Source organism: Ammodytes marinus, assembly GCF_949987685.1.
Source record: "Ammodytes marinus genome assembly, chromosome: 2".
NCBI lineage: Eukaryota > Metazoa > Chordata > Actinopteri > Uranoscopiformes > Ammodytidae > Ammodytes > Ammodytes marinus.
This window is the reverse complement of record NC_137231.1, coordinates 23100118-23112208: the sequence shown is the minus strand read 5'-3', so window position 1 is coordinate 23112208 and position 12091 is coordinate 23100118. Positions and strand designations below refer to the sequence as shown.

At 43.0% G+C, this 12091-nt stretch overlaps 1 protein-coding gene across 1 annotated transcript in view; it reads left to right on the top strand.

Annotated features, from left to right (window-relative positions):
- The window catches only part of fbxl17 (F-box and leucine-rich repeat protein 17), a 215263-nt gene that overhangs the window by 189515 nt on the left and 13657 nt on the right, over window positions 1–12091 (top strand). Inside the window, exon 10 of the mRNA XM_080050935.1 lies at window positions 8062–8204. Within this exon, the coding sequence (XP_079907061.1) occupies window positions 8062–8204 (143 nt within the window). The remainder of the gene's footprint in view (window positions 1–8061; window positions 8205–12091) is intronic.

Genomic DNA, 12091 nt, shown 5'->3' with positions numbered 1-12091 from the left:
AATGAAACATTTACATGTTATGATTGGGTTACTGAAACATTCTGTTAAACTTCTCCTGCTTAAATGTCGGACGTGCAAAGCGCCTGTGTACTGTACCAGGGCCGACCTCCATTCCCTTCTCTTTCATCCTCACTCCACAAAGGGCCACGATAATTCCTGCACTGGCACTGAACGTTGACAGTCAATGTAGATCATGAGGTGCACAATCGTCAACTATGGACTTATGGATAGACTCGGCTGATAGATTTGTGCAGAATTGGTTGCAGTCTTGGAAGTTCTAAAGAGTGTTTTTTAAATTGTGAGGGAATTTTTTTTTTTTTATATTTGCCGGTCAGTTAATAGTACAACAACTGCCCGTAATTTCTGCTTTGCTACTTGGCTCCGGAGTCGGCTTTCTGCCCCTTTGTATGACAACTCCGCCCACGTCCAGGAGGTACTATTTGCGGTGGAAAACGACCCCTGCTGCTACGAAACCAAGTTGAGCTAAGTCGAGTTGAGTCGAGTAGAGCTAAATGTGCGATGGAAAAGCACCATTATTGAACAAAATAAACTGCTCTTATCTTAGACCAGAATGTCCTGCCTGATTCAGTGCTGATGACTAATGCCGACCTGTTAAGTGCCCTGTTGACCTGTGTGTGTGTGTGTGTGTGTGTGTGTGTGTGTGTGTGTGTGTGTGTGTGTGTGTGTGTGTGTGTGTGTGTGTGTGTGTGTGTGTGTGTGTGTGTGTGTGTGTGTGTGTGTGTGTGTGTGTGTGTGTGTGTGTGTGTGTGTGTGTGTGTGTGTGTGTGTGTGTGTGTGTGTGTGTGTGTGTGTGTGTGTGTGTGTGTGTGTGTGTGTGTGTGTGTGAGTGAGTGAGTGAGTGAGTGAGTGAGTGAGTGAGTGAGTGAGTGAGTGAGTGAGTGAGTGAGTGAGTGAGTGAGTGAGTGAGTGAGTGAGTGAGTGAGTGAGTGAGTGAGTGAGTGAGTGAGTGAGTGAGTGAGTGAGTGAGTGAGTGAGTGAGTGAGTGAGTGAGTGAGTGAGTGAGTGAGTGAGTGAGTGTGTGTGTGTGTGTGTGAGTGAGTGTGAATCGGTGACGAGAGCTTGTTCACAGTGGCGAAGCAAAGCCTGTTGTAGGTCACCTCTGTGAAAGCTCCATCTCTCCTTATCACCCCTTCACTCTGTCTATCTGTCCTTGCCCATCACTCTTCCTCTCTATCTCTCTCTGTCTCTCTCTCACTGTCACTCACCTTTCCAATCTTCCTCTCCAAACTTCACATCCCCTACCGCAAGGTTACCGCACATCAACTACTAAAAAAGCCTGTGTGTGTGTGTGTGTGTGTGTGTGTGTGTGTGTGTGTGTATCTTTAAGTGTATTATCTTCAGATGCAAACATCAAAGTCACTTTTTTTGTGGTACTGTCTCTACCTCACCACTTAAACATTGTAGGGTCTGCTGATTGCCTCTGTTGCTCTCTCTGTCTCTGTCTGTCTCACACACAAAGAAACACACACACGTACACACACACACACACACACACACACACACACACACACACGCACCAAACTGCACATAAACCATACAAGCACACACTGCCACAAATGGTATGTGTCAGCTGGTTTACATCAGATCAGAGGCTGATTGGGAAAATGCTCATGCCCTCAGTGCTCACATACACACACACACACACACACACACACACACACACACACACACACACACACACACACACACACACACACACACACGGCACACTGCCTTCTCCCTGCCCTCTGGCTAATTAATTTCCCAGATCGAGCATGTCCCACCATAAAGTGCTCTCCCTCCTTCTCGTGTCGCACTCAATCTGTTCCTCCTTCTCTCTCCCGTGTCTTTCTCCGGAGCCTGGCTCATTTCAGTTCCCGTGGCCTTTGATTGTGTGCCTAAAATGTCAGTGCAAAGAACGTCACTTCGTAGAAACTCTGCCTCTCTCCTTTTCGATTTCCACTTTCTTCTTTTCTCTTTCTCTTTCTTTTTATATCTACATATTTTTTATCGGACTTGGAAGATACAAGTCAGATTACAATGACTTAGTGTTTGTCACATTAAGTTCATGTCCACAGCACAGCTGGGGTTTTTCCCCGCTCTAAATCGATGGACTGTCTGCATGCCTTTCTCCAGTTCGCCCTAGTTCTCACAGCTATTAATTTGTTAATTTTAGTCTCACCCTAGGCCAGAGCAACAACCCTTCTCCTGTATCCTGTGCCTGTTTGTTTCCAGGGCTTTATTTGGCATGTTGTTTACTGCATTAGTTTTGCTACTCTGTTTGACCCCAGTCACTTTGAAGAGGAACACAGTGTGTTAATCAATCAGACCGGGAGGCCCACTCTTGGTCAGGTCAGACGGTCATCAAAGGAGTTGAGTGACGTCGACATGGTGCTTATTGAGTTTGCCTTACACGTTTTTTTTTACACTATGGACAATCTATGTGTGCTCATGAATGGATTTTTACAAACATTCCCGTGAGAGGATTTTCACATACTGTATCTGCTTCTGAAAACAACTACAAAGAATCATTGTCATGGTAAGCAAGCACTCACAAGTAAAAGACACATACACATGTTCAAATACAGACAAAAAAACTGAGCCCAGAACCCCAGTTACAAGATGTAGTATGAAATGTGTATACCCTTGTGTATCGCATCAATATTGGCATTTATTTAACTTTTCATCTGAGGAATGTTACAGAATCCAGCGGAATTGACTGCTAACTTGGCCTGCTTGCAGGAATTCATGTCAGTATTGGTTAGAGCGTTGGCTAAAGTATAGCTTTTGCTTCCCTTACTTCCACAACTTAAAAGGATGAGAAGTGAAAAGGGCTTTTCTTGTTGGTTTGGGGCGTACAGCAGCACACAGTAGAGAGAGGGCAAATCGGAGGCCAAGTTTGAAAAAAACGCAAAGAGCCGAGTAAATGTCTTTCACATTGGACATGACAGTTGTGCTCTCTGGAATACATCAGCCATAATAAGCCTCCTTTTTTCTGTTGTCCCTGCTGCCATGATGTGAATACTGCACACGTATACACACACCCTACACAGTAAATCTGTAACCTATATACCGTCACTTCTTTCATAGGCATTCTGTCTTCATCAGTGGGTTAAAATATGGTGTATAGGGTTACGGCAGATGGGCACGGGGAAGGCTTCGGAGCAATAAGATAGCAGTAATGGCACACCATCATTTAGGAAAATGTAATAAGTGAATATCTAATAAGCTTGTAAAAGATGCTTAACCCCACGAAGCACTGAGGTCAGGTACGGAGATGGGGCAATAAGCTGATTAAGGAGGGTTTCTTTCTCACGTTGCGGTCATCACAGGATTGACCAACTGCTGACCCCCGCTCTTAGGAGTGCGGTTACCTCTAGCCCAGAACCGCTCCTGTGTTTGGACAAATCCGCTATTTATGATGTTTGAGAGCAGTTTGAGTCTGATATGGAAAAGTAATAGGTTATGAATCTCAGTCTTGAGAGATAGTGTAGGAGTTAATGGAACACCGAAGATTTAGGGTTTTAACCGGCATTTTATTCACCTCTGCTCAACATCTGTCACCTTGTGTTCCAACTAAAAGTATAGTGTCTTACATATAAATTATAGTGTTAAGAAAGATCTTAAATAAAAGGATTGCAAAGCATTTTCCCATAGGAAATTGTAAACTCTCGTCTGACACTAGGGATACCATTTCGTAGAGGCACTAAATGGTCCGTGACAGTCTTTGTATTGATCTGTTGATTGATTTGTTGTTTGGGAATAGATTGACAAGAAGATATGTTGGCTCAAATCCCAGGACATGGTTAAACAAACTGAAGCAATTGGTTTTAAATGAGATCCCCACCTGTGTCTCGTATGATGACATAGTTTTATCCCCAAATGACAGACTTGGTAAAAGACGGGTGAAATGCGCCATGGTCAAAATGAATGATATCCAGGATTTAAAGGTCAATCTCTGTCTTTCTCTGCTTCTTTTCACACTAAAAGAGGATCTCGCACACGCACACGCACACACACACACACACACACACACACACACACACACGCACACACACACACACACACACACACACACACACGCACGCACGCAAACGCACGCACGCACGCAGACACACACACACACACACACACACACACACACAGATCCTAAAGCCATTTTCAGGCAGGGCAGCAGAGTGTGTCCTCATTACCGCTGTTGAGTGTGTAGTCACCAGTCAGTCACAGCTCCTGCTGCCAGAATGGGATTTCTCCCCTTTTTCTCCTCTGACTTCTCCACCTTTCTTCACCTTAACTTCTCTTGCATATCGCTTCATCTATTTCTCAGACAGAAAATCATTATCGGTCAGGAAAGACAATTTCCTGCTTCTATGGTCCTCTGCCAGTCAAACGTTTTTCAAAACCCTATATTTTAACATTTGTGGCTTCAATTTCAAGCAATGTATTAGTCTCTATACTAAAATGCTAAATTGAGAATGTACAGTATATTTTGTATTTGTTTGAAATTATGTATATTCAATTAAATGGGGTCTCAGTATTAATCAGTTTCAGTCAGCATCTGTAGCCATGCAGCGTACTGCGTATCCATCCGACTTACAACTGAGGCTAACACAATTTGTGCGTAGCCAATTTAAAATATGCAGCATTAAGTTTTTTTTTACATGCATGCTTTCAACAAAATGCCTATTACTTTACACATGATTTTGGTCATGCACACCTTCACACACACACACACGCACACGCACACACACACACACACACGCACATTCAACAGTTATCAGTGGAGGCAAATGAAAAATTGTGTTACAAAGATTGTACTCATTGCTAAAGCCTACTAAGCATATTATTAAAAGGCATCAAGAAAAATTTAAGTTAAATAAAATATAAAAAAATATGTTTTTTTTAAGTGATACCTAGCTCACTTTAAATACAAAAATAATTTATAGTGCGATTATAGTGCTCTCGACATGAATCAAACACCTCTTTTACTTATTCTTGCATGTACTATTTATTTTCAATTTATGTGCTTCACCTCTTACTATCTTACTTGCACCACATCCTAATTTCACTCTTTATCTTTGACAACGGTGTGCAAAACTGTTCGACTGTAGTTAAAAGGTTTTACTGAAAGCTCTCCTCTTTCGGCCAAAGAAGCCAATGATTTCCATTTTCCACCGGCAGTAGCTGGTGTTTACAGTCTCCTGAGAGAGGGTCAAAGGAAAGAAGTAGTGAAGCAGAGCACACACACACACACACACACGGAGGGATATTAGGCGGTAATGGCCACCAGAATAACTTGTTGATGGAGAACTAAATACGTCTTAACAGCCCAGCACTTGGCATGTTCTGAAAAGGGCATTCATTGTCTTACTCTCCATTTTACCAAGTCAAGTGCTTAATAAAAGGATGTTTACTTTGTTCTTGCAGTTGACTCAAACTGCCATGTGTTTTCTCCTTATAAAGTCAGGGGTCTGTGATTCAGCTTACGTTGGTCTTGTGTTAAGGTGATTGCAGCGCAGTAATCAGGAAATGCACGGGCAATATATTCACTTCGCACTTCTTACACATTCACTGTGGAAGCCACCTGTCTGCTTCTATCCCCTCACTTTGTCGGGTTGAAAGAAAGCTAAGTTGAAGGGTATAGAAACGGGAAGTGGGAGTCTGTGAAGTAGGTAGTATAGAAGGAGTTGTGTTGTTTGGCTTGGTAGCGCTCCGTCTCTTATTTGATCTCCCTGTTCTTTTAGAATACTCCGAGCGCTCTGCCTAGGGGTTTTAACAGCAGCAATATGTTTGCCTTAACATCAGTCGAGAGAGGTCTGAGCCCAGGTAATTGAATTTGGGATCATGTGATTGGACATGACAAGGGGAGCCCGTTGTTGTGGATGGGGATGTGGACTCTAACTTGACTTCTTACGCACACGCACACGCACACACACACACACACACACACACACACACACACACACACACACACACACACGCAAAAAGAAGTCAAGTGTCTCCATTTTTTGAATACTTTGCAAGGGTCACCATTCGACAAAAAACAACAACATGGCTACTCCATGTGCCGTTCACCCATCTGGCCTGACGGAGCCCCTTCCCCATGGTGCCGTTTTACATGAAACATTCTGCTGCTTCAAAGCCATGTTACTGCCTGTTTAGTCATAATGTGTCATTATGCATGGCATCCAAGAGCATGCTGGAGCACAAAAGGAACCACATGTGGAGCTCTCCAAGTGCCCAAAGCTATATATTACATATGTTACATACAGTAGACAAGACTCAGTGTGTGTGTGTGTGTGTGTGTGTGTGTGTGTGTGTGTGTGTGTGTGTGTGTGTGTGTGTGTGTGTGTGTGTGTGTGTGTGTGTGTGTGTGTGTGTGTGTGTGTGTGTGTGTGTGTGTGTGTGTGTGTGTGTGTGTGTGTGTGTGTGTGTGTGTGTGTGTGTGTGTGTGTGTGTGTGTGTGTGTGGTGAAGAGATTCTACATTACATAGCCCCAGCTGGACAGAAGGAAAAATGGTTAAATAAATGCAGTTGATTCAAAAAGCATAAGATTATTCATTTCCCTTCTCCTGTGGGAACAAGCTCCTGTAGACACACACACACTCGTATAATACATGTACACAAACTCACTCTTGAACAGTGGCTCTTGCCCAGTTCGCAGTAACATCCACAATGCTGCTGACTGGATGTTATTTAATCCTGTCATATGTAGAGTTTTTTTTGTTGCTACTTCAAGTGGAGTTTTTCTTTCTTTTTTTGGAAGGGAAAACGGTTGAGTCTCAAGTGAATAAAGATTTCTGCAAATGAGAAAACAACATCAGGGCTTAAGTAACCATTTGAAGGTGCTGTCAAAGGTTTTCTGTCTTTACCCTCCTCCTTTCATCTTTCTCTCATCCCTCGTTCCTTCCACCTCCATTCCCACTCTCATTAGCGATGGTTGGTTGTGAGAGAATGGAGAACAAAGCCCAGGCCCTGCCAATCAATCACCGAGCAGCATTATCAATCGACTGGCAGAGCACAGGTCTCTTCCATCTGCACAACCATTGACGGCTCAAAGATTGATGAGGAAGATTGGTGTGTGTGTGTGTTTGTATGTGTTAATGCAACAGAATATGTCTTTATTTGAGACAGATAACAGAAGATTTAATCTTGTCTCGTTTGTCAGCTGCAGATTTTAATTTGTACTCTACTTAAAAAAGAATTAATACGGTATCAAAAGAACTACACGTTTCTGAGGTGTGTGTTTGTGTGCGTGTGCGTGCGTGTGTGTGTGTGTGTGTGTGTGTGTGTGTGTGTGTGTGTGTGTGTGTGTGTGTGTGTGTGTGTGTGTGTGTGTGTGTGTGTGTGTGTGTGTGTGTGTGTGTGTGTGTGTGTGTGTGTGTGTGTGTGTGTGTGTGTGTGTGTGTGTGTGTGTGTGTGTGTGTGTGTGTGTGTGAAGGTTTGTAGAAATGCTCCGAGGTGTAACAAAGCCCCCAGACATTGACTGATATATTTGTTTCGGTGGATTCTCTTTACCTTGGCACTATGTTTCTCTCCTGGCAGCAGTATAAACACACACACACACACACACACACACACACACACACACACACATGCAAAATGCGGAATTAAATCATACACTGGCATTGAGTCACACTTTAACCTGGCACAGTGTCATTGCCTTTCAGTTCTGTGACTCATGCCAACGCTCTAATGGATGAGTCCTGCAGCAGTCTGAACAAACAGTGTGTGTGTGTGTGTGTGTGTGCGTGCGTGCGTGCGTGCGTGCGTGCGTGCGTGTGGGTGCGTGTGTTGACGTGCGTGCGTTGACGTGCGTGCGTGCATATTTTAAAGGCAATGTGTAAACACTGGACATTCTGTCACAGCCGGCCAGAGGACTTGCCCTGGTTTTCATCTCAGATTTCTGTGCATCTCTCTGGGAAGTTGCTGCTGCCACATTTGCATGAGAAAGGTTATCAGACAGACTAACACCTTTTCTTGTTTCTCTCTCTCCCCTTCCCTCCCTCCTTCCCCACCTCCCTATTGCTCCCTCTCTCTGTCTTTCTCTTGTGTCCACAGCTCTGATAGCCATAGGCCAGTACAGCAGTACCATAGAGACTGTGGATGCCGGCTGGTGTAAGGACATCACTGACCAGGGAGCCACACAGATCGCTCAGAGCAGCAAGTCCCTCCGTTACCTGGGCCTCATGAGATGTGACAAGGTAACAAGGCTCAGCCTATATACTGTACATGGGGCTCTGATGTGCCCTTAATATGTGGGTTTGTGTGCATGCCTGTGCACATGTCTGATTGCACACCTGTTTTCATTGGCAACAGGTTAGTAATACAATATTTTTAGTTATAAGATTTTATTAATAATCATACATATTAAAAATAAAAATTAGTAATAATAAAATCATAGAAAACATACATAACACAGCAACTCCGATGCGCACCCATAACAGAAATGTAATCAAACACATACACATGAACCTTCAAAAGACCCAGGTTATGGCAACTGGCCAATTAAAAAAGTAGAGAGTAGATAAGCCACTGACTGCCTGTGCCCGGTGTTTCTACTGTACGTGATGCGTGTTTGAGCCAGCTTGTTAGCTGGTAACATAAGTGGAGTGACATAATGTCTCAAACCTACTTACGATACCTCTGGGTTTGAGGGATGAATATTTCCAAAGTCAGCCCTTAAACTCTTATCTGGACTCTTAACCGTCCAATCACTGGCCTGATGGAAGTATATTTAGGTATAGTGCCACGGTAACAACTCCAGCCACTTCTCCATTTGGTTCAGCAGAGCTCCTACCTCACAGATGCTTTCAATTTAGTAAGGGGTCATCCAGTCTGACATGAGTGGGATGAGGGCAGACAAGGAAGAAAAACTTAACAGCTGGCTCGACCTAGAAACATAAGCCTGCACTGATACTTGCAGCCTGGCAAAACAACACAGGCCGTGCTATCAATGCTAGTGGGCCTCTATATATGGTGAATTTAACAGTATGTTTAAACGAGCCTTTTGTTTTCAGGTTGAGGCTAAGTCTTACATTTGGGTTTTGTGCTGAACTAAATTTAAAGGCCTCCGCCGTGCAGTAAAAAGTGCAAGTAGATGTTGGCAGGGAAGCAGAGGAGGGAGGAGGGATTTTTTGACTTATAGTCGAGGCCTTTCACTAGGTTGGGAACTCATCATTTTTATTTCTTCATTATAAAATTTGTGATGTCTGCGTGCCGCGGCCTCCAGTTTGACCCTATGGATTTCTCTGGTAAAAATGCCTGGCCCGGAGATCGTTAAGTGCGACAAGAACATCGGTGTATCATATTTATCTATTTATGCTGTAATAAAATTAAAACATATGAGGGTCTGACAGTTACCCCATATGTAAGGTCTCAGTGATTAAGCGGCGTGCTCAATTCACATTATTGGGGACGCGAATGTGTATCTATCATATTTATCTGGGAGTAATAAAGAGTAACTGCATTACATCGCAGGTGATCACTTAGATTCCATTTTCATTTAGCTCAACTCCTGCCTCGGCGACTCGGTGACCCAACAATCGATATCTACAGCCATGCTAATAAAAAACTCTTCTGGAATGACCTACATCTTTACTGGATTCACAATTTCTCTTAGTTTTCTCTTTACCGTGTGCCGGCTATGCTCTTGCCCTCCTCACAAACACATCCACCCATCCCTCCGGCCTCATTTATCCATTCGTCTCTGTGTTCAGATGTGATATTCATACACATTATTTAGCCTGGAGGATGGAGAGATTAGTATTATATAATTATTCTCATTCTGCTCTGAGGGGGACATTTGGGGATGATGACACTGCTAAATTAAGCTGTAATTGCTGCTTTACCAGAGTAGTAATGGAGTGTGAATTGAGCAAAAGATTTTGAGAGTTTCGAAGGTCAGGTACATTACAAGCCCCCGAAATCACAGAATTAATTCACTGCATGCTTGTCCCCTTCAGCCATTTTTCAGGTCTTCTCTCTTTCACGTCCTAACATTGTGTTTGCATTGCAAATGAGACCCAACTACTGGTGAGGGTTGGTTGGTCGGGCTTGTGTATAGGAAAAAAGACGAGCCCACGGCAGCTGCTTCCTTTGTTGTTGTTGTTCTTTATATTATTGTGTTTTTTTTTATTATGTTAGTTGGAGAAAAATAAGTAGTTACAGGTCAGGTTTGGGCATTAGGCAGGGAGAGTGGGTTATATGAAGTTCGCTCAGAGGGAAAGAAATAAACAAAAAACAGGTTTTTATTGCCGAGGTCACTGAGAAAATGAGGAGCTACAGAGCGAGTTTAAGAGGTAAAAAGGTGAGAGGCAGCAGAGACCAGGGGAATGGTGGTCATGTACCATTCATCCCGGGGGCAGAAGTTACCATGCTCTGCCTTCTCCTCCACACTTACTATGGCTGACAGTCCTGGTGTTCTTTAAAAGAAAAAAAGTGCTTTTGTTTTTCTCTCTGACATTTAATTAGAATTTAACGCATTATACACATCTTGTACTTAGGGGCTGTTGAACATCTTTGTCAAGTTCACTGAGACAGGCTCATTACTGGCTGTTCCCTGTCATTTCTGTTCAACCCGCTTTCCACTCTGCTGCTCCATTTCTTATCTTAGGCTTGAGGGCATCTTGACCTTTAAATGCTTTAGTTTAAAAAATCTGATCCACTTACACACAATGTTTTGTCAAGAGATTAGATAGATTCACAGTCGTATTGCTCAAATTAAAAAGGGCTTTAACCACTGGTTGGTTAAAATGTGAACTAGGTTTCACAGTGGGTTTAATCCATGTTGCACGCTCTGTCTCTTCAATGAGTCAAATACATTTTTCGCGTGCTTTCAATTTGGTTGTGAATTTTTTTTTCTGGTTTGCATTTGAAATTTTAGCCTCGCCTTGCTATGTTTTATCATGCTTTATTTCTGCATAACAGCGGTTAAAATCCAAAAGCCTTGTCCAATTCAATCTCTGGACATACTAATCTCATCTCTTGCATTTAATGCAGTTTCTAGGAAAATGTGGCAGCTGGGCGGATAACTTACAATTCCACAAGCTTCTACCACATAATGAAAGTCTTGTGCGAATGACTTAACTCTAGATTTCTCCCAGTCCACAGATGCTCATCTTTATGTTGACAAAACCATTTGACTATTTGTTTCCTCTTGCCTCATTTTATTAAATCCGCCATTGTTTACAATCAGATGTGGCTGCACCTTCTCAATGCATCCGTTTGTCGTTTTTCTGCGAATGACAAACAAGTTCAGCAGATGAAGTGCTAATTGCTCTGCTGCTCTTGAGTTGTTCACAACACTGTACGGTACGTTATGTTCCAAGACAAGACGAGGAGGAATTCCACCCAGGCCTTCTTGACTGTAGAATGTGTTTTTCTGTCATGGTTCGGAAGGTATTTTTCATATGATTGAGCCTGATTGATTTTAATTGGTCTAAAGCTCTTCACTTCACCGGTAAGGACCTCCATTTGTTTAGTTCAACATCTCCACACTTGAGGAACCATCTCAATATTTACCCATCAACCAACTACTGTCCCAGCCAACACACTGGAGCTAAGAGGGGTCACGGACAGTGGCCCTCGCCTGAGATATTTTTGCTCTGCGTACAAACCATGAATGTTTGCACCGCGGAAATAAATACTAGTTCATTCTCGTGAGTGGGACGCTGTTTTGGACAGTAAATATTACCCATAAAAGGACTTTTTCTTGGTTTTTCCGTTCAGCATGTGTGTTGTGGACATGTTGTACAAATAACTGCGTCACATACATAGAAAAACACTGAGCAGGGTTTGGTGACATTACCACAGTAATAAACATACCTCTTCCAGCCAATCATATCCTAATCACCATAAGGGCTAGTCTGTCTGTCTTACAAATGCTCAGGTCATTTCTGGAGCCTATTGGCTTTTTAAAATACGTCACTGTTTGAGTCTCTATTTCTTCTGCTCTCTCTTTGTCACTTTTTCCCCCTTCTTCCCCCACACAGCTTCATACCGCGCTAACTAATGTGGAGTCAGGTTCCAGAGTGGGTCTTGTCAGCTTTAGACAAATACAGTCTTGTGATAACCTTGAAACACATTGCGG